This window comes from Nyctereutes procyonoides, unplaced genomic scaffold, assembly GCF_905146905.1.
Source record: "Nyctereutes procyonoides isolate TBG_1078 unplaced genomic scaffold, NYPRO_anot_genome, whole genome shotgun sequence".
Classification (NCBI taxonomy): domain Eukaryota; kingdom Metazoa; phylum Chordata; class Mammalia; order Carnivora; family Canidae; genus Nyctereutes; species Nyctereutes procyonoides.
The window spans coordinates 32,393,194-32,420,623 of NW_026575131.1; the positions used below are offsets into that span (position 1 = coordinate 32,393,194).

Consider the following 27,430-nt stretch of genomic DNA (forward strand, 5'->3'; position numbering starts at 1 on the left):
GACAGACAGACGGATAGGAGACAGACAGTGATGAAACAGATGGGGTGAAAAGTGCTCCAAACCTGGCCAAAGAGTATTGCAGCAAATATTTCTGGAACAGACCCAGGGAATTGCCACTTTTAATAAAAGACTTCTCGATCTAAGACAGGAAGTCCCCAAAGCAGAAGGCTGGTACATGTGGATGTTAAAATCTGCATCTATCATTTTAGACAACGTTAATTAACTACCAGTTGATGATTGTCCTGAGATCGATATTCAGGGCTTGGGAAGTAAACGAGGGACCTAAAGTCAGCATTTATATTTAATTAAAACCTAAAATTTGGCAGCCCGGGTGGCTCAGCGGTTTAGCGCCACATACAGCACAGGGCCTGATCTGGAGACCTGGGATCAAGTTCTCTCCGTCAGGCTCCCAGTGCATGGAGCCTGCTTCTCCCTCTGCCTTTGTCTCTGCCTCTCTCTCTCTCTCTCTCTCTCACACACACACACTCTCTCTCTCTGTGTCTCTCATGAATAAATAAATAAAATCTTTAAACAACAACAAAAAAACCCCCAAATCTTAAAAAAGGCGGGTGGGAGGATCCCTGGGTGGCTCAGTGGTTTTGCACTTGCCTTCGGCCCCGGGTGTGATCCTGGAGTCCTGGGATCGAGTCCTGCATCGGGCTATCTGTGTGGAACCTGCTTCTCCCTCTGCCTGTGTCTCTGCCTCTCTCTCTGTCTGTCATGAATAAATAAAGAAAATCTTAAAAAAAAAAAAAAAACCTAAAATTTTTCTGAAGGCAGTGGGAAAGCCCTGGCCAGTATGAAGTCCAGGGAGTTGACACCCTTCAAAGGGAGCCTGAACTTGATCCCAGGCAGAGCCCTGGGCACTTCTGGAATGGTAGCAAGGCGCAGAGCCAAATCAACTGACCACCTTCTAAGCCTGACCCAATGGGGAAGAAGCAGAGGGGACCTCCCCTCCAGAAAACTCCTTTGGGCGAACAACACTGATGATTATTTCCAGAGTATGGCAGAGGGATGAAGGTATTAACAAGGAGAATAAGCCCTTCCAGGTAGGGCATGACACCCATCCTGGCTATAAAAAGCAGACCGTCCCTTCAGGCAGCACCCTTAAATGCTGGAATGTAGATATGCTTGTTTCCTCCTAGCAGGAAGCTGGGCAATAGGATGGCCTTAACTATTTGCTGAGTAGAACAACCAGGTCACCTTCCTTAGCAGGGGCCTGAGGTGCGGCCTTGGTGATCTGTGGCTAGAACAGCCACATACAGACCTGGTTCAGGTGGGCCAACAGGCCCCAGGCTTCACTGGAAGTTGGGCCAGAGAGCTCCTGCCTGAACCAGTGAAAGCATCATTTTTGTAAGTCACCTTTAATCATAAACTGTCTTTTTTAATCCTTTTTTTTAGATTTTTAATTTTTATTTTTTAAGATTTTATTTTTATTTTTAAAAAATATTTTATGTGTTTATTCATGAGAGACACAGAGAAAGGCAGAGATACAGGCAGAGGGAGAAGCAGGCTCCATGCAGGAAGCCTGATGTGGGACTTGATCCCCAAACCGGGATCACTCCCTGAGCCAAAGGCAGACGCTCAACCGCTGAGCCACCCAGGTGTCCCATTTTTAAGATTTTATTTACTTGAGAGAGAGAGCATGAGGGGGAGGCTGAAGGAGAAGCAGACTCCCCAGAGAGCAGGGAGCCTGACTTGGGGTTCCATCCTAGGACACGGAGATTGTGACCTGAGCCATGCAGGCACCCCTTATTTTTTTAAGTGATCTCTACACCCAACATGGGGCCTTGAACCCACAACCCTGAGATCAAGAGTTGCATGCTCCACCAAATAAGCCAGCCAGGCACCCCTCTCTACTTATTTGTGTAACCTTGGGCAAGATACTACATGTCTCCATGCCTTAGTTTCCTGGCTATAAAATGGGCACAGCTTAAAAAGTAAAAATAAAGGGCACCTAGGTGGCTCAGTAGGTTGGACATCTGCCTTCAGCTCAGGTCATGATCTGAGTCCCTGGATCAGGCCCCACATTGGGGTGGGGTGTGTGTGTGTGTGGGGGGGGTCCCCTGCTCAGCAGGGAGTCTGATTCTTCCTCTGCCTCTCTCCCTACTCTTGTGCTCTCTCTCAAATAAATAAAATCTCAAAAAAAAAAAAAAAAGTAAAATGGGCACAGGTTATATGTACCTTCCAAAGATATGTGAGATGCATGGAACACACTCGAAGAGCATCTGGTGCACAGTTAGACAGTTCAGTCCTCCAGCTGGCCTGACCTACCTTATAAAATCTCACAGTACTTTCTGGGCACTTCCTTTGGAGAAAGCAACAAGTCAGTTTCCCTGGGATGGGGAATACTCATGGGGCCTCAAATGGAAAGCAGACTTACACACATGGGCAGCGGGATCATGCTGATGTGTTTCTCTCATCAGTCATTCCTGGTACTGCCTCTGTGCCGGATAAGCAGCCCAGAGCGGGGGCAGTTAAGACCTAAGCATGGCGTGTCCCTCAGCTCCCTCGGTACCTGTCCCCACGGTCCATCCTCAGCAGCCCTGAAGGCCCCACTCCAGGAAGTGGGTGTAGAGTTCGCTTGTGATTCTCGGGGCTTTCCACTGTCACTTCAGAAGCTTCTGGCGGTCTTTCAGGCAAGGCCGTGATGAATGAACCCTTTTCTTCTTCCCAAGACTGTCATTAAAAACACCGGCCACATGACCCATTGAGCTGTGGCTTGGGGGGCAGCCAGCTGGCGGTAACCAGCAAGTTCTTCATCACCACAAGGGCAGAAAGCAGGGTGCAAAGGGGGAGCTATGCAGTTCGTTTTTCAGTTTTAAAGATTTTATTTATTTGAGAGAAACAGAGAGAGGGAGAGGGAGAAGCAGATTCCCCACCGAGCTGAGCTGAGAGCCCGACAAGGGGCTATCCCAGGTCCCTGAGATTATGACTGGAGCCAGAGGCAGACACTCAACTGACTGAGCCACCCAGGTTTCCTGATGCTGTGCATTTCTGCTTTCCACTCTTCCTTACACAGTGGGGTCAAAACTGCAGGCCCAAGGGAGAACCACCACAACCCACTTTGTAGGTTTGTCCAAATGACCCTTTCATATGCTCTGCTCATGACTTCCTGTTGATGCTTTCCAGTGACAGCAGCAGAGGAGGTGAGCCCTGCATCCTGCTGCTGCAGACCCTGTCCACTGTCCTCTTGGTGGGATGGGCAGCACACACCTTGCCTGGATGAGCCCAGTGTGGGTGCGGTACAGCAGCAAATGAGGATGTGATCCTGAGCTGCTGTTCACCCCCGGGCATAACAATTCCTGCACGCAGTATGGTTTCCAATTTGTGGTACTTACCCCAGGCTGGAGGCTTCTTCGGCTACCCTGGGTACCATCCCTCATCACCCAAACCCACCCAGACTGATCCCCTTCCCCAGGACTGCATTAAGCTCAGAATACTTGATGAACAGGAAAGATTGGAGCAAGCAGTGTGTCTAATATCTACTTTTTTTCCTAAGCCATTTATTTTTGCTTTCACCTGTATTATGTCCATCTATTTTTGCTAGGTTTTTGATTAATGATTTTTCATTTCTAAAAATATTTTATTTTTAAGTAATCTCTGCACCCAGTGTGCGACTTGAACTCACAACCCCAAGATCAAGAGTCGCGGGCTCCACCACCTGAGCCAGCCAGGTGCCCCTCTTTTCTGCTAATATGTTACTGAGGCCTATAACATTCCCTCTCAACACAGCTTTAGCTGCAGCCCAACATCTGAGACATCACTTTATTTATTTATATTTATTTATTTATTTATTTATTTATTTATATCTTGTTTTTAAAGATCTGTGTTCTACTCTTCTCTGATAAATTAAACTATATAAAGTTTAAACTAAAAACCATAGTTTTTAAACTATAAAGTTTATCTCACTTTATTTCTAGAACTACTTGGCTACAGGCTCTCTGTAAAAAGATTTGAAAGACTTAAGCTCCAAAGATTTCTTTCTTTCTTTCTTTTCTTCTTTCTTTCTTCTTTTCTTCTTTCTTTCTTTCTTTCTTTCTTTCTTTCTTTCTTTCTTTCTTTCTTTCTTTCTTTCTTCCTTTCCTTTCCTTTCCTTTCCTTTCCTTTCCTTTCCTTTCCTTTCCTTTCCTTTCCTTTCCTTCTTTTCTTTTCTTTTCTTTTCTTTTCTTTTCTTTTCTTTTCTAAGTAGGCTCCATGGAGCCCAATGCAGGGTCCAAACTCATGACCCCGAGATCAAGACCTGAGCTGAGATGAAGGGTCAGACGCTTACCCAACTGAGTCACCCAGGTGTCCCAAGGCTCTGGGGACTTTAAGTGCTCTTCTGTACACCAGACAAGGGTCAAAGGAACAGTTTGATGACTCTTGCCTTCTGTTTCTGATATATAATTTCAGCTGAATAAAAATTACAAACATGACTTTTTTTTTAATTTATGATAGTTACAGAGAGAGAGAGAGAGAGAGAGAGAGAGAGAGGCAGAGACACAGGCAGAGGGAGAAGCAGGCTCCATGCACCAGGAGCCCGACGTGGGATTTGATCCCGGGGCTCCAGGATCGCGCCCTGGGCCAAAGGCAGGTGCCAAACCGCTGCGCCACCCAGGGATCCCCTAAACATGACTTCTTAAAAGAAAACTAACAAAGGTCTTCCAGTGCCTTCGAATAAGCCTTACTTGAAAAAACACTTCTTAAAGTTAACAGAAAATCTGCCAGCATTGTACTTAAGTAGAAGCTTAGGAGGGTGCCTGGGTGGCTCAGTAGTTGAACCCCTGTCTTGGGCTCAGGTCGTGATCCTAGGGTCTTTAGATTGAGCCCCACAACAGGCTCTCCTCACGGAGAGCTTCTCCCTCTGCTTGAGTCTCTGCCTCTCTCTGTCTCTCATGAATAAATAAATAAAATCTTAAAAATAAAAATTAAAAAATAAATAAGAGCTTAGGAATCGGAACTGTCTGCATGTTGCTGATCTAGATTTATTAAATTTATTTCATGTCATTGTGGTCACCTTTACAGCTGTTTTAGATTTATTTTCAATCACATTACTGTTCACGGAATTCACAGAATTCATTAACAAACTAGTATTTTACACTCAACGGTCTTCATAGCACAGCAAGATAGAAAAGAGGCCCACGAGGTGCTTGTGTGGTGGAACCCGAGTCTGATTATAGCACATTATTGCTTCATTAGTCCTATTTTAAAAAATAATAAATTATTCCCAGGACACCCACCCTGCTAGGTGTTCTTCATACCTCGATGGTTCTGGGCTCCCTTATGCCAGGGGCTGACATGCGGGGGAGCCCATCAAACCACCCACCTGTGCTCTCCACTGCTCTGGCAGCTAGGAGGGCTAGCAGAAGTGGACCTGCACCCCTCCTCATGTGCTAACATTTCTTACAGTTTGCATTCTCCTTCCTGGTCTTGCAGTGGACACAGTGCATTCACATACGGGCCTCTATGCAAAACTTAAAACTAGACAGAAATGAGAAGGGCTCAGCAGATGGAGACTAATGCTCCTAAAACAGCCACTGACCATGCAGGGGAGAATGTCGAGGCAACAGGAAAACCTCGAGTTCTCAGTCTGTGAAGGATGTTTTAAAGGAAATGGATCACGGTCCAAGGCAGCCGCTTTGCAACATGAACTTGAAGACTTACGGGTAGATTTCATGGCTGGATTTTCTTTACTTTGTCCCACAGAAGTTTCTAGATTGTGAAAAAATATCTTGGAGATTCCCTCATGGCTCCCAAAGCTCTGTGGATCTGTCGAGGCCGGGGACAGGGATGGTGGCGGGGGGGACTGGCCTCCTCAGGGACGCTGGCGCTCAGACCACGTTAGGGGCAGGATCCCTGAGAAACGGTGGCCGCGTCCGCTTCTGGAGATGGGGGTAGATGCTGTGTGTGAGCGCAGGCTGCGGTCGGGGTCTCAGTCCAGCTTCTTGTTGTTGCCTGGGCTGTGCACAGAAGCTAAGAAGTCAACGATGAGCTTGGCTGTCTTCCTGGGCCTCTCCATTACCACGGAATGCCCACAGTTTTCTAGAAGTTCCACCTGGCAGTTGGCGATTGACTTGGCCAACATGTCCGCACCAGACACGTCAAGCACCTGTGGGGCGAGAGCGGACGCTAGATAGAGAAGACTTGCAAGCCTGTGTGTGTGCGGGGCCTGGCAGGGGTGATGTTTAGGACCAAATCACTTCAGGGGCACCTGGGTGGCTCCACTGGTTAAATGCCTGCCTTCAGCTCAGGTCATGATCCCAGGGTCCTGGGATCCAGCCCTGCAATGGGCTTCCTACTCGTCGGGGAGCCTGCTTCTTTCTCTCCCTCTGCCCCCTCCCTGCTTGTGCTCTCTCTCTCACTCTCTCTCAAATAAATACATATTAAAAAAAAAAAAGGACCAAGTCACTTCAGGGTTGGTGCTCGTGGCTCTCTGACCGAAGCGACTGCATGCCTGTTTTATTCTGCAATCTCGTGCCAGGACTCGTGTTCTGCCAGCATTATGAAAGGGGAAACACATAGTCCCTGCCCATGAGGAAGTTTCTTGGTCTGGTAGGGAAGCCAGGCTGGTCAGCAGACGAGGGCTCCCCTGGGGGAGACATCCTGGGAGCTGAGAGTGCACAGAGGAGAGAGGTTTGCAGATGGTGGGCAGGTCATGGTGAGAGCAGGAGATGGCAGGTAGCTGGAGGCTGAGATACGGCATGCAGGGAGCAGGGAGGGCCTGGTGGAGAGATGGGCCTCTGTCTGAGGGCAGTGGGGAGCCACGGGGCTGTGTTAGAGATGGCCACAATCAGGCTGGACCCCGAGAATGCACCCTACCGTCCTGGACTAGAGACGGCCAGCTCTGGGAAGGGCACACAGGGAAGACACAAGAGGTAAAGGCTAATTATCCCAAGCCAGGGGGAGGAGAATGTTCCTTTGAAGGTCTTTTGGGGGTCCCCAGAGCTGTGTGACCACAGGCCCTGATATTTGTGAATGGGGAATGCTCTTCTGACATGAATGCCACGGCTCTCCAGGATTGACCCCTGACCCTTCCTGAACAATGCACTTAATTTCACTATCACCTGGGTTACCTTGCTGTTTATACCTGTCCAATGTTTTCTCCCCAACACTGTCCTGTAGTGTCATATTTGCATTTGTTCCCTGTTTGTCATCACTTACACCTTCAACTCATCCCACACAGGAGGACCCCTCCTTTTACCTTCAATGCAAAAGCAAGACCCCTCACAAACTCAAGTGCTGTCTATTTTTGAGCTCCATTCTTGTCAACCCAGACCATTAAAACCAAGATTTTCCACCTGGGAACTGGGGTGAGCACCATGCCTCAGCCACGGTAGGGAGCACAGAGCATGGCAAAGCACCCCCCTGGGCCACAAATAGGAGCAGCAAGTAGGGAGCTTAGTGAAAGGGGCACCCCATGGAGGAATCAGACACCTCTGCTGGCCCCACACTCACAGGAAAGGCTGCTCTGGTAATGGTCTGAGCAGAAATAAAGCCCAGCTTCTGTAGAATGCCCAGAGGAAATGCAGGTGGAGTCAACCAGTCAAAGCATGAAAAAGTAGTAATTCCCAACTGAAAATCTACCTTGCAGAGAGGTCAGGAACCATAGCTCAAAAATAACCCACATGGGTCTCTAGCTTTGACACTGTTAAGCTGGCCAATCCAGCATTCCCCATGGTCACTCAGAGGTATGTGAAATAGCTATGTGGACCCTCTGAAGGCATGCATGTCTATGGGAAATGCCTCAGCTATTTCTCAGGCAAGACATTCACATAGATGGTCAAACAATTTTCCTCCATCCCCTTTCAGGCCAGAGCCAGGACTAGGGTGAGGGCATTGAGGCACTTGCCTTGGGCACAAAATTTACGCAGGCTCCAAAGACCTCAGTAATCAAGATGAAGATTATTTTAATGCAGTATTTAAAAAATAAGCATTAATGCAAAAAGATCCATCTTGAACAAAATATAAAAATTACCAAGACAGGATCCAACCTTACACTCACATGACATACCTCACCCAGAGTTTGAGCTCTGCATGCATTCTAATGGTAGGTAGACTAGAAGTTGCTGGAGCTCAGGGATCCTGTCTTGGTGCCTGCTGTATCCCCTGAGCCTAACATGGTGACAGGCATGTAGCAGGTTCTCAATATAAATCTGTTAGCTGACTTAAATGTATAGGTAGTCAGGCGGTGGGATTGTCCCTTTGCTAGTGTGTTTATTTATGTTCTTGCTTGCTTGCTCACTCACTCACTGTATACTCTGGGTCTCCTGCATCCCAGGCACTGTGCTGGCAGGCCGAAGGGACATAAACAGTAATAGACCTTGTATATCTCTACAAGGCCCTCCCATTCTGGTGGACTGAACACAGAGGGGGAAACACTTGAATTGATGCACAGAACTCTTTTTTTTTTTTTTTTTTAATGCACAGAACTCTTTTAGGGAAGGGCTGCCAAGTTCTGCTGTGCAGGCTGTACAGTGCTTGGAATAGTGATAATCAAACAACGGCCCACTGCCTGTTTGTAGAAATAAAAGTTCACTGGAACTCTATCATGCCACTTGTTTGCATATTGTCTATGGCTGCTTTTGCACAGCAAGTTGCGACAGAGATAGTAGGGCCCATAAAGTCGAAAATATTTGCCACCTTCACAGAAAACATGTCAATCCCTGCCTCGGAAAATATAAGAAAGGTAGATAAGACAGTAAAAGCTGCCTCAAGGAAATAGGAATTGGGATCTGGGATGGAAAAGAGAGCCCATTTTCATTATAAACCTTTTTTGTACTCTTTAAAGTTTTTTGTACTATGAGACTACATGGTTTTGATAAAAGTGATTTAAAATAGCCTTTCATTTTATTTATTTTTAAGATTTTATTTATTTATTCATGAGAGACACAGAGAGAGAGGCAGGCAGAGACTAGACAGAGGGAGAAGCAGGCTCCATGCAGGGAGCCCAATGCGGGATCGATCCCAGGACCGTCGGATCACTCCCTGAGCCGAAGGCAGATGCTCAACTGCTGAGCCACCCAGGCGTCCCTAAAATCGCCTTTCATTTTAAAAGATCAACATAATTGCTCTCAACGCAGAGAATGATGCTCCCCATAAATATCAGCACCTCACCAAGGTGCATTCTATCTCTTCCTGGTATCAGAAACCAGTCAATGAGGCTCACTTGATAAAAGACCTCTTGCTTGTCCCCAGAAGCTGCTGTAACTGGCAAAGGAGGCCCCAGGGACACACTACATACCTGGTCTTGCTTCCCCCAAATGATCTGTGTGGGGACCTTGATCTTGTCCATGTTCTGATGGAGGGAGTATCTTGACTTCTCACTGACGATTTCCAAAAACACTTTGCAGACAAGGAAAACAAAGTGAGTGGATGCTGGGCTGTGCCATGGGCACTGCTGTAGAGTTCTGGGACAGTCATGGAGTCCGGGCCATCACTTTCTGTCTTTTAGGGGCCCCAGAAAGCTATCAAAGTGTCAGAAATGTAACATACAAAAGCCAGGCACCCATGAGGCTTCACTTATCACAAGTGCAAAGCTTCAGCAGGGCTACTTACGCTTTCGGTAGAAGTTGTTATGAGGAATGCGGACGTCAACAAGGCCTTGAAGGATCTGCGGAGAAGTGGGCCACCGTTAGAAGGCAAGACACGGTGTGTTTCCTCAAGCCCCATGGCTCTGGGACAGCGAAGGAGGTAAGTCTAGCAATTTACGGCATTGTCAATGTTTAGGGCCTGGTGCTCCAAATCCCCACCATGTAGGATGCGTTGTAATTGGGAGTTAGGGTCAACTGATACTCTTTCCTTTGTAATTAGGAAGGAAATTGGCTAATCCTGGGAAGCCAAAGCATGTAAAAACACCTGACATGGGCTCATAGCCACTTCACCTGGACATATTCTCTGCTTAGCCTAAGATACAATCAAGGCTGGAAATAACATCAAGTAATTGTTTAGTTAGGTTTTTTTTTTAAGGTTTTTTGTTTTAAAGATTTTATTTATTTATTCATGAGAGACACACACAGAGAGAGGCAGAGACACAGGCAGAGGGAGAAGCAGGCTCCATGCAGGGAGCCCAACGTGGGACTTGATCCCAGGTCTTCAGGATCAGACCCTGGGCTGAAGGTGGCGCTAAACCATTGAGCCACCAGGGTTGCCCCCAAGATTTTATTTTTTTGAGAGAGGGAGAAAGCACAAGTGGGGAGAGGGACAGAGGGAGAAAGAGAAGCAGACTCCCCATTGAGCAAGGAGCCCGACACCCAACATGAGGCTTGATCCCAGGACACTGGGATCATGACCTGAGCCAAAGGTCATGCTTAACTGACTGAGCCACCAAGGTGCCCTGGTTCTTAATAATTCTTAAGAGTGTAATGCAGTCCTAAAATTAAGAGAAAAGGAAAAAAGTCTCTGCAATCTCTTGCCTCCCTCCACCGCTCTCCCTCTCTAGGGACCAGTCACCCCCCCAACCCGCAGCCGCCTTCCAGTGTCTTGCACTTACCTATGTTCTTCCCATCTGTGCCCCCACTATTTCCTCAGAGGGGCTTAGCAAAGTCTCCTCTGCCGCCCTGCTCTCCATCACTATACCATTTTCACTTCCTCCATAGGACTTATCACTATTTGTAAGTATTTACTTATAATTGCACTGGCCTGTGTCTGCCCAGGTACCTTTTCTGTCTTCTTTCTTCACCACTGTCCAGACACGGTGCCTGGCATGTCACAGGCACAGTACAGACACCCGCTGAATGATGACAGAGAGGAGCACAAGAGGGAAGGGGTGCGAGCAGGAAGCTGGCACAGGCCACCCAAGCACTTGACAGAGGGCAGGCCTATCGCAGCTGGGGTCACGGTACCTGCTGGGGCACCTTGAAGCGGACATAGGAGCAGAGCTGGAGCATTTCACTCATCTCTTCTGGGGTGGACGGGATCAAGGGGATCTTCTCGACGGCGGCTGAGTCCTGCAGTTCTTTGAGCCGTTGTACAAATTGATTATCAGTTGAGTACTGCAGGCCTGTGGGATTCAAACCAAAACAGCTTGGCAATGTATCGACCTTCTTACCAACTCCCATTTTATACAGGAAACCTCCAATATTGGCCTAGAGCTAATATATTTCAGGTGACTTTCCACCAGATTTCTTTTTCACTGCTACTGCCATCCTTGCTTGAAGTCTAAACCACATTCCGGGAAACACAGAAAAAACCTCTTTCGGGATGTTTCAGGGATCGGTTGTTCAAACTGTGGTCCATGGACCAGCAGCATGGAAGCCTGTAGAAAATGCAGAATCTCAGCCCCTCTCTTAAGTTTCTTGAATCCAAATCTGCACTTGATCAAGTTGCTAGGGAGGCACATGTAGCATAGAGTTTAAGCAGCATTAGTCTAGAAGACAACTTGCCTGAGCCCCTTCACATCGTATCATTGAGAGGAGAGCTAATAAAATACATGGTGGCAGGAATGGAGTGACTGACGCCTCCTTCCCTTGGCCTGGAGCCACTTAGTAATCTCTGTTTGAAGGTCAATACATTACCACAGGGAGAGAGAGAGGCCCCTTCTGAGCCGCCCCCCATGTTGGGGCAGGAGGTGTCTGCTACATAGCCCCTCTTCCTCCAGGACAGCATTAGGTGCTCACTGAGACTGACCAGCATTTCCTATCTCCCTGAAGCAAAACACAAGAATTCACATGAGCTGATGTGTGCACAGGAGGGCAAAACTAGTTCTCACTTCCAATGCAGAGCCAAGGTCTAAGTGTTTAACTTCGCTGCTGGAGCTATATTTCACAAAGAAGGGTGGTGACATCAATACCATGCTGCCGAGATCCACAGTTTGCAAATCTCCCATATTCAGCAGTTCCTTTAAAGTTAGCACGGGCATTGTGAGGCTTTCGGGATGCCATGGGGCAGATTACAAGATCTATTTTCTTTTACTTTATTTATTTTTAAAAAGATTTTATTTACTTATTTGACAGAGCGAGAGAGAGCACAAGCAGAGGGAAGCAGCAGGCAGAGGGAGAGAGAGGAGCAGACTCTTCACAGGGCAGAAGCCCGATGCGGGGCTCAATCCCAGGACCCCAGGATCATAACCTGAGCTGACAGCAGACGCTTAACCATCAAAGCCACCTAGGCACCTTTCCTTCTACTTTAAAAATAATCTTAGATTAAATGTCATGTGCTACCCTGGATTGGATCCTGGGGCAGAAAAAGGACATGAGTGGAAAAATTAATGGAATCCAATAAAGTTAATAGTAGCACACCAGTGTTGGTTTCTAAGCTGTGACAAATTTACCATGGTAAGGCGAGCTGTTAACGATGGGGGAAGCTGGGTGAAAGATATATGGGACTCCACTATTTTTTAAACATTTCTGTAAATTTAAAATTCTTTTTTTAAAAAAAGATTTTATATATTTATTTTACAGAGAGAGGGAAAACACAAACAGGGGGAGTGGCAGGCAGAGGGAGAGGGAGAAGCAGGCGCCCTGCTGAGCAGGGCTCAATCCTAGGATCCTGGGGACCACGACCTGAGCCAAAGGCAGACACCCAACCAACTGAGCCACCCAGGCACCCCTTAAAATTATTTCAAAGTAAAAAAGCTTATCATTTCATTTCTACACACAAAAATCTTAATAAAGAGCATGAGTGGGGGGAGGGGCAGAGAGGGGGAGAGAGAGAGAATCTTAAGCAGGCTCCATAAGTCAGTGCGGAGTCAGGTGCAGGGCTAGATCTCAAGACCCTGAAATCATGACCTGAGCCGAAATCAAGAGTCAGACACCTAACTGACTGAGCCATCCAGGTGCACCCAAATATCTTAATTTTAAATTTCCAATTGAAACTTAGGTGTGAAACTCTTCTCTGAGTAAATGAACACACATTCAAAAAAGCCAGTTAGATCTGACCTTCCATAAGTGATTAAAAATGTAAAAACTTCCAAAAGGAGCTATTTATCCAATTCTCAAACCTTATTACTACAAGGCCAAATGATTTCAGACGTGGTACTTGGGAAGAAGAGAAAAGAAAACCCTTTGGTTTTCAATGTCCTCAATAGACCTGAAAATGATTTTGGTGACAAAGATTTTAAAGGTCAGTTTAGTTAGGTTTCAGTAGAAGGTTTGACTCATGGCAAGTTCCAGCAGATAAAGGAGGTAGAGAGTAAGAGTGACATCAAAGAGGTAGCGGACATTAAAGGATTTCCAAAAAAGCCACACTTTGGGTTTTGGAGTCAGACAGCCTAGGATTTGTTCCTACTGCAGCTCTAGCAGTAACATAATTTCTTTGTGCCTCAATGTTCCCACCTATAAAATGAGCATACTATCTTGACCTGGATAGTAATTACCCATGTGAAAAGTTATTGAGATATACACTTACAATTTGGGTGATGTACTATGTGTAATTCATATTCCAATAAAGTATCAGATAGGGAGCAGGAGAAGGAAAAAGAAAAAAAAATTAAGATTTTCTCTCTAACACATTATAAATCCACATTTGAAGACTTATTTAAGAAAAATGAATTTTTTTTTTTGGAAAAATGAATTTTAAAAATCCAACTTCAGGGGCACCTGGCTGGCTCAGTCGATGGAGTATGCGACTCTAGTTCTTGGGGTTGTAAGTCTGAGTCCCTACTGGATGCAGAGATTACTTAAAAAGATATAATGTTTTCTGGGACACCTGGGTGGCTCAGTGGTTGAGCATCGGCCTTTGGCTCAGGGTGTGGTTCTGGAGACCCGGGACTGAGTCCCACATCGGGCTCCCCTCAAGGAGTCTGCTTCTCCCTCTGCTTATGTCTCTGCCTCTCTCTGTCTCTCATGAATAAAAAAATCTTAAAAAATATAATATTTTTTTTCAATAAAATCTTTAAAAAAAAATCCAACTTCAAATTGTAATTTCTAGGGACCTATTACAATTCAAGTTGACACGTATATACATAAAAACACAGAAACTAGGGTTTTTTTATTTTTTTAAAAAAGATCTTGTCATGTGTCGAGGTTTCTGAGTTTTCACAAAAAAGGAGAAAGGCATAAAAATAGCATTTTCAAAAAAAATAGCATTTTCACCTCATAAGAATATGGCAAGAACTAAATCCATATAAAGACCTTAGCTCGTAAAAGCTCAATAAATGGTGGATGTTAAGGGCACCTGGGTGGCTTAGTCAGTTGAGCATCCAACTGTTGGTTTCAGCTCAGGTCATGATCTCAGAGTCATGGGATCGAGCTCCGTATCAAGGTCTGTGCTAAGCGCAGAGTTTACTTGTCTTTTTCCCTTGGCTCCTTCCCCTGCTCACGCTCTCCCTCTCTCTCAAATAAACAAATAAAATCTTTAAAAAAGGGTTGATGTTAATATTATCATTATATTTAAAAGTATTTATATGCTGCAAAGTACTAGACACATTTTAATTAACTACCTTGAATCCTTTGTGGAACAAGGCTGGCTCTAGATTTTAAAAGTTAGTATGGTTATGATTATGGTTATACAGCTATTGTTGGTTAGTTATCACTTAAGCGTTGCATAACTCTCAAGTAGACATCGAAAAATGATTCTTTAAGACAGTCAGTGCAGACACTGTTCTTTAGAGATTCAGACCGTGCCATGCTCAAGTCATGCACAGGGCTATTGCCTTATAACTCACCAGCAGGGCACACAAGACAAAGACTGCAGACATCTGATGGGTAGTAAGCGGCATATACTCCAGCCACATGGCCACCCATGGAGGTGCCTATCAGATGGAAGGGTTTTTTGTTCAGCTTGAGGCATTCTACAAACTAGGGAGGAAAATGAGAAAGACCTTTGGTTACATAGCTGTAGACGGTAACTACAGATTATACAGCAGAAAACCTCTGTACTTCCCAGAAGGAGAAGTGACAAGTAATGAACAAGGGCCTGCAATCTATTAGATCCTTACCCAGACAAGCTCTGTGGCATCTAATCCTCTTTACCTGGCACAGGTGACTGAAGGGTCATTTATAAGTATAAAACTGACAAGGATTCCCCAACTCACGAGCCAGCAAACTTTTTTAACAAAGGTCCCAAGGGAAAAATATTTTTTGCTTTGTGGGTCAAATGTTTTCTTTTGCAACTACTCAACTCTGCTGTTGTAGCACAAAGTGGCCAGAGGTAATATGTCAAAGAATAAGCATGGTTATATTCTAAGTAAACTTGGCTTACAATAATAGGTGGCAGGCCAACCATGGTTTGCTGACTCTTGCCCTGCATTGAAAGCCCTTCCCACTCATCCACCCATCCATTCCATATAATGATCCACCTATCTGTCTATTCAACAATCTAACCATTCATCCAACCATCCACCCACATAAAAAAACCATTTATTGGATATCTATTATGTACAAGGAACTAAAGTCAGCTCTTAAGGATATAGCAGACCCCAAAAGACTAGGTTCCTGACCTCATCAGAATACACACTTTAAAGGGGGTTAGGTTGGACACAGACATCAAATAAATAACCTCATCTGGGGAAAATTCATAATGTCAATTTGAAACTTACAGATTACTAAATTCTGAAGTGGCTCATGAGTCCCATAACCTTGAAAGCCCAGCCAGAGAGAGGCTGAAGCTAGATGCTAAAACAGAACAAAATGCAAAGAGCACCCGCCCCATCCTTCACAACTAGGCAGAAGGGCTATCATTATATTATGTCATGTAGGTAGTAAGCAAAAGATAGACTCCAGGGAAATGGTCTTGAGAATTCTAAAATCCTTTTTTAAAGAGCTAAAAAATGTCCATATCATATTTCTTAAGAAATAACTAAAATGGGCTTAAAGGAGAACAGTCTGCAATAGGTCCTGGCCCTCCACAGCTGACTAATGATACCATTAGGGTGCCATTTTGTTTAAAAATATCTGTAGTCAGAATGCATTGGAGACTGGTTACAAGTCAGCATAGAACTCTTACCTGCTCTCCGGACCTGGGTATATGAAGTGGGTAAGATACGAGCATTTTTTTTTTAAAGATTTTATTTATTTATTCATCCAGAGACACAGCTAGAGAGAGAGAGGCAGAGACACAGGCAGAGGAAGAAGCAGGCACCACGCAGGGAGCCCAATGAGGGACTTGATCCCGAGTCTCCAGGATCACACCCTGGGCTACAGGCGGCGCTAAACCGCTGCGCCACCGGGGCTGCCCCTGAGCACTTTTTTAAATAAAGATTTTATTTATTTATTCATGAGAGACACACATAGAGAGAGACAGAGAGGCAGAGACACAGGCAGAGGGAGAAGCAGGCTCCATGTAGGGAGCCTGATGTGGGACTCAATCCTGGGTCTCCAGGATCACGTCCCGGGCTGAAGGCAGCACTAAACCACTGAGCCACCCAGGCTGCCCAGTATGAGGAATTTTGGGTGGAGCCTCCTCTTACCTGGTGTATTCTCTTTACTTGCCCATCTATGGACAGATCATCCAGGGAGGATCGGGTGGTCCCCTCATGTCCTGGCATGTCCACACAGACCAAGTGCAGGTTCTTTGGAAGGAACTAAGGACACACAGGTGCAGAGAGTCAGTATGTGGTGTACAGGACATGTCTGCTCACTCTTCTAGGGAGGTTGCCCCCACTTACAAGTGACCTAGACAGCCATCCCTGAGGATGTATGGGCCTAAGCTACCCAGTGTCTTATCCTAGTTACATCTGATGTGAGTAAGCACTGCCAGTAGTTTCATAGGGAGCAGAGGCCCTCAAAGACCAAGACTCAAATGGAAGGGAACTCAGGAGGCTCTGGAATAGGGGGGAAGTGGGGGACAAAGGTTGGGGTAGCCTGCTTGAGTCTCTCACTCTTTTTTTTTTTTTTTTTAAATAGAACTGTTTTCTCAAATGATTTTGCTTTTTTTTTTTTTTTTTTTTTTTTTTTTTTTAAGATTTTTACTTATTTGACCAGGAGAGCGAGAGAGCAAACAAGCAGGGGGAGCAGCAGAGGGAGAGGGACAAAGAGAAGTAGGCTCTCCACCAAGCAGGGAGCCCAATGTGGGACGTGATCCCAGGACTCTGGGATCATGACCTGAGCCAAAGGCAGATGCTTAACTCATTGAGCCACCCAGATGCCCCTCGCTCTTTCTTGATCCCAGTTGATAGGTACTAACTCCTTCCCTTTCATCCCTTCCACACTTATTCCAGTTGTGTAGCCACTGACTTGGAACTAGGAAAGAAGCCTCTGTTCTCCCAGAACTCTGGGCAGCTCCAGAGCCAACAGGAGAAAAGCACAGAAACATGTCTGATCACACTGCTTCTGATTTCAACCTTTTTTTTTTTTTTTTTTTTTTTTGCATTGAGGTCTAATTCCTGGAATGATTATTATCCTAAAATACCTTCCATTTATATTTATGCCACTTTTTACCAGAAGCTGAGAAGTATCAGTTAGCAATACACAACTACCAGTTATACCAAAACCATCTGAGGTGGGTCAGGAAGTAAGAGGTTTGTTAAGGCATAAGGATGACTGTCCTTCCAGTAGAATTTGGAAATGAGAAGAGAACTATAGGATGTGTAAGCCTTTCCCCCTGCTGTAGATCCTACTTGGAATCATTCAGGTATGGTTCTGCTTGAGGTGGGAGTCTGGGGAACTTCCCTCCCAAGACATGGGGCTTGAACCCCCAACCCATGAGATTTTGAGTCGCATGCTCTACTGACTAAGCCAGCCAAGCACCCCTATACTGAATTAGTTTTGGGGGTTTTCTTGTTTTTTTTTTTTTTTTAAGATTTTAATTTATTTATTTGAGAGAGAGAGAGCACACAAGCAGGGGGAGCTACGGGCAGAGGGAGAGGGAGTAGCAGACTCTCCACTGAGCAGGGAGCCCAACATGGGGCTGGATCCCAGGACCCTGGATCATGACCTGAGCTGAAGTCAGAGGCTTTCCCAACTGAGCCATGCAGGTACCTCCTGAATTAGTTTTAAGATGATTTGAACCACAGTTCTGGGTTCCCTTGGCTCTCCATCATTGCTGATGACATCACATGTAAGTAGACACTCTTTTCTTTACTGAGTGACACCCTGTTGAGAGAGAAGAACCTAGAACTGTACCTTGACCACGCTGAGCCACATATCCTTGTGTGCAGAGAATCCATGGAGCATGAGGATGGACGGTTTGGGCCCAGGCCTGCCCCGGAAAGAATAGCAGAACTGATAGTCTTCATGGTACGCGTAGCGGACCTGCATGCCCAATGTTCTCCGCCAGTACCTGGGGAAGAAAAAGAGAGGCGAAACAAAATTAGCAAGCTCCAGAGAAGTGGCTTTGGGAGGGGCATGCACCCTCTCCACACTCCTACTTCCCTCAGCTCCCCTCTTCCTCCTCCCCACAGGTTCCCACAGAGCTTCACCCTCAGGGAGCACAGAGTGGAACCATTTCAGGAAGCAGCTTAAATAAATATCCTGGTATGTATTCTTCTAATACTTCTAACTAGGGGGAGGAAAAAGAGTATTTTCTGAAAAAGCATGACACATAATAACCTTTTGTTCATCTATAGATCTATATTTTTAGGAGCTTGAATGGTGGTATGATGGAGTAGGTGGTGGGATTGCCCGAGCTATCTCCATGGCCTTTCTCTGCCTTGCTTGCCTGAGCTACAGCTGAATTCGAAGTGGCTGGCGGTAAGGCTGGGAAGAACTCCAGAATGGCCAAGACAAAGGCAGCTTCCCCTGGCAGAGAGCTGGCGTGCAGTTCCTGGTGGGCCATATTCACAGACGCCTGAAATCTAGGACAAATAGCCATGAGTGCTATTCGTGTAGCATGGGGGACAGTGCGGCTAACCCGGAGTAAGGACCTCACCGCAGAGGGACTCTGAGGGGCAGGAGAAGCACCCCAAGACTTGAAGGTAAAGCAACTTGCTATTTGTGGAGATGAAGAACTAGCCTCTCTCATCAAGGCCATGATTGCTGATGGTGGTATCATTCCACACATCCACAAATCTCTGGTTGGGGAGAAAGGCCAAGAGAAGACTGTCCTTACAAGGGGTGCCTGGGTTCCTTACGATCTCAGGATTAAACCCTCTGACAGCTGTCCTGACTGGGTGAGTCCAGGGGACTCTTAGCTCTGTGAAAAAACACAATTTTGTTACAAAAGTAAGTCTATTTGAGCAAGTGGGAAGTATTTTTGTTTTTAAAGATTTTATTTATTTATTCATGAGAGACACAGAAAGAGAAGCAGAGACACAAGCAGGGGGAGAAGCAGGTTCCCTGTGGGGACCCTGATGCGGAACTCGATCCCCGGACCTCAGGATCATGACCTGAGCCAAACACAGATGCTCCACCACTGAGTCACCTAGGTGCCCCAGCAAGTGGGAAGTTTAATTCACTTTCCAACCAACCAAAGTCCTGCTTTTTGAGTCTTAACCTTATTTAAGTGTTGCTGTAGCTTCAAAGAAGGTATTGATTTTAAACTAGTGGATTTTGATTGAGTGGATTAGATTTTAATATATATTTTTAAATTTTTATTTATTTATGATAGTCACACAGAGAGAGAGAGAGAGGCAGAGACATAGGCAGAGGGAGAAGCAGGCTCCATGCACCGGGAGCCCAATGTGGGATTCGATCCCGGGTCTCCAGAATCGCGCCCTGGGCCAAAGGCAGGCGCTAAACCGTTGCACCACCCAGGGATCCCCTGGATTAGATTTTAACTGTGATGTAGAAGTCATAGTAACAAACATTTGTTTTAATACAGACACTATTTCCACTCTGGTGGATAAGCTCAATAAGCTCACATCCCCCCTCCCCAAACATATATACACATAAATTTATTAAAAATATATTAATTATATGTAATACATATTAATATATGCTGGTTTCTTCCCCCTAGAGATTTTTTTAATTTTTTTAAATTTATTTATGATAGGCACACACACAGTGAGAGAGAGAGGCAGAGACACAGGCAGAGGGAGAAGCAGGCTCCATGCACCGGGAGCCCGACGTGGGACTCGATCCCAGGTCTCCAGGATCGCGCCCTGGGCCAAAGGCAGGCGCCAAACCGCTGCGCCACCCAGGGATCCCTCCCCCTAGAGATTTTGAGTGAGAACTTGACTTTTTTTGAAGACTTTTATTTATCTGAGAGAGAGAAAGAGAGAGAGAGAGAGCGCAACAGAAAACAGGAGCTGGGGGGGAGGGGTAGAGGGAGAGGGAGAAGCAGTCTCCCCGCTAAGCAGGGAGCCTGACATGGGGGTCATCCCAGGGCCCTGGGATCATGACCCAAGCCAAAGGCAGATGCTTAACCAACTGAGCCATCCAGGCACGTGAAAACTTGACTTTTAAGAACTATCTGCATCAGTTCTCTGGCTTTATTCCTCACAACATATGGCAGCTGGTTGAAAGCTCAGCTTCTGTTGGGTTACGTAAGACTTGGCACTGCTGGCGTTTGGCCTGAATTCGACTTCAACATGGAATTACCTTCAAACAAATTGAACTCTCTGCATGAAGAATCTCTCCAAGATGAAAGATAATTAATTCAATCAGAGATTCACTTTGTGGTATACTTTGCACCAGAGAGGTAGCCAAGTCTTGCAAAAAGCATATAGCCTAAACGGACCAGTGTTAACCCTCAGTGTAAATAAATGAAGGAGATAAGGCTATATATTCATATTTACTTGCATCTGCATATAAAACACAGGAGAGCATATACAAGGTACTATTACAGTGAGTATCCGGAGCAGAGGTGGGGGTTATAGTGAGAAGTAGGTGGAAAGAACAGTGGTAGGAGAGAGACTTTTACCACTTTCCTTTTTCAATGAAATGCATTGCCTATTCAAAACATTAAAAATAACATTGGCTAGCTTTAAAGCTCTTATGACAAAGCAAGCATATTTCAAAATTCTAAATCATGCACCGTAACATGAGTTCGTTCATTCATTCATTCATTCATTCATATCCAAGTTCATTCATTTATTGACTATATGCTGTTTCTTAAAAATTCAGTATAATTGATATACAATGTTTTATTAGTTTCAGGTATACAATATAGTGCTTGGACAATTCTATACATTACTCAGTAACATGAGTTCATTCATTCATTCATTCATATCCAAGTTCATTCATTTATTGACTATATGCTGTTTCTTAAAAATTCAGCATAATTGATATACAATGTTTTATTAGTTTCAGGTATACAATATAGTGCTTGGACAATTCTATACATTACTCAGTGCTCACCACAAGAAATGCAGTTGCCATCTGTCACCATACAACACCCATGTGACAGCATACTGTTTCTATAGTCTTCTTGACTATATTCCCTGTACTGTACTTTTGATCTCTGTGACTCATTTATTTTATAACTGGAATGATGTACATCTTAATTCCTTCTACTCATTTTGCCCCTACCCCCACCCACTTCTCCTTTGGCAACTACCAGTTTGTTTTCTGCATTTATGATTCTGTTTCTGTTTTTTGTTTGCTCATTTGTCTTGTTTTTTAGATTCCTCACATCAGTATTTCTCTTTCTCTGTCTGACTTATGTATGTCACTTAGCATAATATCCTCTAGGTACATCCATGTTGTCGCAAATGACAAGCTCTTTTTTATGGTTGAGTGATTGATAGTCTATATATATATATATATACACACACACACACACACACACACACTTTTTAAAAAAAAGATTTTATTTATTTATTTATGAAAGACACAGAAAGAGAGGCAGAGACATAGGCAGAGGGAGAAGCAGACTCCATGCAGGGAGCCTGATGTGGGACTTGATCCTGGGACTCTGGGATCACGACCTGAGCTGAAGGCAGATGCTCAATCGCTGAGCCACCCAAGTGTCCCTAGGTACCACATTTTGTTTATTATTCATCTGTCGATGAATCTTGGGCAGTTTCATTTTTTTGGCTATTTTGAGTAATGCTGCTATGAACATCGGGATACAAATATCTGTTTGAGTCCTTGCTTTCAAGTTTTTGGGGTATATACCCAGAAGTAGAATTGCTGGATCATAAGGTAATTCTATGTGTAACTTTTTTGAGGAACAACTAAATTTGTCCACAGCAGCTGTACTATTTCACATTTCTACCAGTGATATACAAGGGTTTCCCTATATAGCCTCACTAACACTTATTCTCCATTTGTTTTTTTTAATTAGCCACCCTAAAAAAAAATAAATAATATATATATATATATATAATAATAATAGCTGCTCTGATAGGTCTGTAGCATTTCACTGTGATTCTGATTTGCATTTCCCTAATGACTAGGATGTGGAGTATAGATCTCTTTTCATTGAGATATAATTGATATATCTTAAAAGTCACTCTTTTAAAGGGTACAATTGAGGACCTTTTTAAAAAATATTTTATTTATTTATTCATGAGAGACACACAGAGAAAGGCAGAGACATAGGCAGAGGGAGAAGCAGGCTCCACACAGGAAGCCCGATGTGGGACTCAATCCCGGGACTCCGGAATCACGAACTAAGCCGAAGGCAGATGCTCAACTGCTGAGCCACCCAAGTGTTCCGAGGACTTTTTTTTTTTTAAGGTATATTCACAAAGTAAGTGCAACCATTACCACTATCTATTTCTGGAACACTTTCATCAAAAAGAAACAAGACTGAACTGTACACTTTAAAAGGAGTAGAATGGTAAGTTATATGTAAATTATACATAACATATAATTTACCACAATTAAAAAAAAATCCACACTGGTTAGCACTCACTCTCCATTGCCCTCTCCCTATAGGTCCTTCATGTGTCTAGTTTCCTTCATGTCTCTTTGTGTTTACTTTACGGATCTGCTTATTCTGGATATCTAATATAAATGGGGTCATTCAGTATGTGGTTTTTTTGGTGTCTGGCTTATTTTGCTCAGCATATTTTTTTAAGATTTTATTTATTTATTCATGAGAGACAGAGAGAGAGAGAGAGGCAGAGACATAGGCAGAGAGAGAAGCAGGCTCCATGCAGGGAGCCTGATGTGGGACTTGATCCTGGGACTCCAGGATCACACCCTGGGCCAAAGGCAGATGCTTAACCATTGAGCCATCCAGGCATCCCCAGCATAATGTTTTCAAGTTCGTCTATGTTATAGGATGTATTAGATACTCCATTTCTTTTTAAGGCTAAATCATATTCCATCATACAGATACACACATTGGTTTATCCAGTCACCAGCTCATGGACACTTGGGCTGTTTCTCCCTTTTAGCTATTAGGAATAATGCCACTATGAATATTCATATACAACTTTTTCTGTGGTCATATGTTTTCAGTTCTCTTGGTGTTCTAAGCTCACCAGGAGTGGAATTGCTGGATCATATGGTAGCTTTTTTTTTAAGAAGCCTTTTGAGGAATTGCCAGACTGCTTTCCAAAGTGGCTGCATAATTTTACCTTCCCACTAGCAGTACATGAGAGGTCCAATTTCTCTACATCCTGCACTGTTACTTTCCAAAGGCACTCAACCACTGAACCACCCAAGCATCCCTAGAGAAACTTTTAATTGAAGTATAAATCATATAGTAAAGTGCACAAATTTTAAATGTAGGGCCTAGTGAACTGGCACATAATGAATGAGCCCAGTATCTGCCACCCAGATTAGGATCTAGAATACGACCAGCATTCCAGATGCCTATCTTGTGTCTTTCCCGATCATTACCCTCAAAAGGTAACCACTGCCTCCCTTTCTCTCCAGGACAGTTCAACTGTTTCAGAACTTTATCAGCTTTATGTTTCTGACTTCTTTCACCCAATATAATGTTTGTGTTGTAGAATATAGCACTAGTTCCTTCCTTTCTATTGAATACTATGTGAATAATGGCACAATTATACCTTTATTTATTTATCTATTATAGTATTAATAGGCACTGGTGTTTCCAGTTTGGAGGTATTATAAATGAAGCTGCTATGGAACATTCTTTTATATGTCTTTTGATATATATGTGTGTGTGTGTATATATATATATACACATATGTATACACACATATACACACATATATGTACATATATACATATATATGTATATGTATATATATATGCATGTGTAGTATAAAAGTACACATACATTTGTGTGGATAGATAGATACTTTTGTTGGGTGAAATGAGAGGGTCATATTGACAAAAAGTTTTCCAAAGCAGATGAAATAATTTACACTTTCATCAACAATATGCCAGATTCTAGTTGCTCCACATTCATACTGGGTTGGATATTATTTCCTCCAAATGTATGTCTACCTGGAACCTGTGGATATGACCTTATTTGGAAACAGTATCTTCCTAGTTATAATCAAGTTGAGTTGAGGTCATACTGGACTAGGGTTGGCCCCAGACCCAAAATGGCTAGTGCCCTTATAAAAAGAGGGAATTTGGACCCAGAAACACACAGAAGGAAGAACACCATGTGATACACAGAGACAGACAGTAGAGTGATACATCTGTACATGAAGGACATGTGTATAAGTCAAAGAATGCCCAGGATTGCTTACAGTCACTGGAAACTAGGGAAGAGGCACTGAATAGATTCTCCCTCAGAGCCTCCAGAAGTAACTAACCTTGCCAACACCTTGATTTGGTATTTCCACCCTCCAGAACTGTGAGAGAATACATTTCTGTTGTTTTAAGTCACCTAAATTGTGGTTGTTTGTCACAGCAGCTCTAGGAAATGAATACAACATCCTTGCCCAGACTTGGAATTATTAGGCTGTTTCACTTTAGCCATACTGGTGGGTGTGAAATGGCATCTCATTGCGATTTGTCTTTTTTTTTTTTAAGATTTTTATTTATTTATTCATGAGAGTCACAGAGAGAGGAGGAGAGACATAGGCAGAGGGAGAAGCAGGTTCCCTGTGAAGAGCCCAATGTGGGACTCAATCCTGGGACTCCAGGATTATGGCCTGAGCTGAAGGTAGATGCTCAACCACTGAGCCACCTGAGCATCTCTCACTGTGGTTTTATTAAATTTCCTGTATAGCCAATGAAGTTGAGCACCATTACATATGTTTACTGGCCATTTGGATAACCTCTGTTGTGAGGTTTTTCTGTGTTTCCTTATAAAAGCGTTATTGTTTCATTTAGATCTATAATCCACCCAGATTTGATTTTTGTGCATGGTACAAGGTTGTGGATGAGGCCGTATTCTTTTTTTATAGCTGCATTACAAAGTACCAAGCTTAGCAGCCTCAAACAACACTCAATTATTAACTCACAGTTCTGCAGGTCAGGAGGGAGCTTAGCCGAGTTCTCTTCTGAACGTACCACAAAGCTGAAATCAAGGCATCAGCTGGCTCTGATCTGGAAGCTCTGAGAAGGAATCCGCTTCCAAGCTTATTATATTTAGGTTATTAGCAGAATTCAGTTCCTTGTGGTCTAGGACTAAGATCCCTGCTGTCTAGCTGGTTGTCAGCCAGGGGCTGTCTGCTCCTAGAACCCACTGGCATTCCTTCTCATGGGGCCCTCTCCGACTGCAAACCAGCCATAGCACTGAGTCTTTCTCATGCTTCGAATCCCTTCACTGTTAAGTGCTAATAGGATTGGATCAGGCCTCCTCAGATAATCCTGTCTTTGGGTCAACTGTAATACAACATAACAACTATGGGAGTGATTTGTCATCATATCCACAGTTTCTAGGGATTCAACAGGTAGATATTTAAGGGGCTGTTTTAGTAACTCTGCCCACCAAAGAGGTCACGATTAACTTTTTTCCCAGATGGGTAGCTAGTTGACACACTCCCCTTTACCCCCTGCAAAGCAGTGCACATTTGTCATAATTCAAGGGACTGTATCTACATGCATCTGTTCCTGGGCTGTCCCGCCCCACTGGTTGGCCCTACTTTGTGCCAATTTTACACTGCCTTGATTTACTGTTGCTTCATAATTAGGTTTGACAGCTGGGCATGTAAATCATCTAGCATTGTTCTTCTTCGGGACTATCTTTCTTAATTGGCTCTTTGCTTTTCCTTACAAGTTTAAGAAGCAGTTTATTAAATTCCATAAAAAAAACTTGCTGGGATTTTAAATGGGTCTACAGTGAATCTATATAGCATTTTAGGGAAGTCTGGTATGCCAGTGATAAAAAGCCTTCCAACTCACAAATACTAGTCTCTACCTCCATTACTTTAGGTCTTTCAACATTCCTCTAATACTTCATAATTCCTTAGACTCATTCTTATTCTGTATTTCTTGATTCTGTATTTGTTGATACAATAGTAAATAGTTTTTTTTTTGTTGGGTTTTTAAAATTTAATTTATTTATTCATGAGAGACAGAGAGAGAGAGAGAGAGAGAGAGAGAGAGAGAGGAGATGCAGAGACATAGGGAAAGGGAGAAGCAGACTCTCTTGCAAAAAGCCCAATGTGGGACTCAATCCCAGACCCTGGGATCACGCCCTGAGCCGAAGGCAGATGCTCAACCGCTGAGCTACCCAAGCAACCCGGTAAATAGTATCATTAAATTTTTTTTCCATTTTCTATTTTTTTGTTGCTGTCATATAATAATACAACTGATTTTTGTTTACTTATCTTGTATTTAGCAATCTTGCCAAACTCACTTATTAATTCCAAAAAATTATCTATAGAGTTCCTTTGGACTTTCTATGAACACATTCGTGTTATCTACAAACAATGCTGGTTTTCTTTTTTTCTTTTTCAATCCCTATACATTTTTCTCTCTTATGATTCCTTACCTTTATGTCCCAACTGAGTTTCTTTGGGAAAATAAAAATCTTTAAAAATCCCAATCTTTTTCATCCTGTGAATATTCTTAATATTCTGCACAAGAAAAATCAGAGCTGCCCCTGATGTCACCCACAGTGGCCCCAGCATCTCCAGCTGTGGTTCTCTGTTGACTCCCAGTAAAGCATTTGGTGCCTCCTACAGGGGCAACCATGGTCCACGCTGCTATGCAGACAGGCTGGCCATGCTCCAGGGACACTGAATCTTAGAGAGCTGCTCCGAAGACCAGCCATGGTCTACTGGGGACACCTGTTCTTGTTCCACAAGGGGCTCAGAAGATCCCAGAGAGAAGTCTAGGAGAGAGCCTGCTGTGATGATTACACTGCACCATTGTCTGGCAGAGCAGCTCGGGGTGTTTGGGACGCCCAGCTAGCTCTGCTGCCTGCTATTTCTGTTCACATAGCAATCCTGAAAATTAACCTGGCCAATCTAGCTCTGCAGAATGAATCCACTGGTGGTAATTATGGGCAGCTAAGCAAATAAAGGCGTTTGGAGGTGTAGCTGTGGTTAAGGAATGTAAGTGACTCATAGTAAAGCTGTTCATCCCAAGATACCCACTGTATAAATGTCACTTGTAGTGAGGTGAGATGAAGAAAACAGGCTGTGCATTTCGGTGGGGGTGGGAGGAGGAGGAAATCACAGGATTTCCAACAGCCTTCCACAATGGCACCATGTACCATAATCCCAACCCTTCATGCCACAATACAACCTGGCACAAACCAAAAGATTTTCTAGGATTTTCATTCTCTCCAACCAGCTAGGTTGATTCTTGGCCTGTGTGCCTGAGTTCATAAAATCAAGAGCACTGTATTTGTCCTCTGGCTACAG

The 27,430-nt window shown here is 44.1% G+C and overlaps 1 protein-coding gene across 4 annotated transcripts in view; it reads right to left on the minus strand.

Annotated features, from left to right (window-relative positions):
- Nucleotides 1-4,951: 4,951 nt before the first annotated feature.
- The window catches only part of ABHD6 (abhydrolase domain containing 6, acylglycerol lipase), a 46,687-nt gene continuing 24,208 nt past the window's right edge, over nt 4,952-27,430 (minus strand). For all 4 annotated transcript variants that reach the window (XM_055343677.1, XM_055343675.1, XM_055343678.1 and 1 more), the window contains exons 4-10: nt 17,982-18,138; nt 16,328-16,441; nt 14,585-14,717; nt 10,824-10,981; nt 9,538-9,592; nt 9,224-9,324; nt 4,952-6,091 (exon numbers count right to left, since the gene is read on the minus strand). In XM_055343677.1, the coding sequence (XP_055199652.1) occupies nt 5,915-6,091; nt 9,224-9,324; nt 9,538-9,592; nt 10,824-10,981; nt 14,585-14,717; nt 16,328-16,441; nt 17,982-18,138 (895 nt within the window). In that variant the 3' untranslated portion in view covers nt 4,952-5,914. The remainder of the gene's footprint in view (nt 6,092-9,223; nt 9,325-9,537; nt 9,593-10,823; nt 10,982-14,584; nt 14,718-16,327; nt 16,442-17,981; nt 18,139-27,430) is intronic.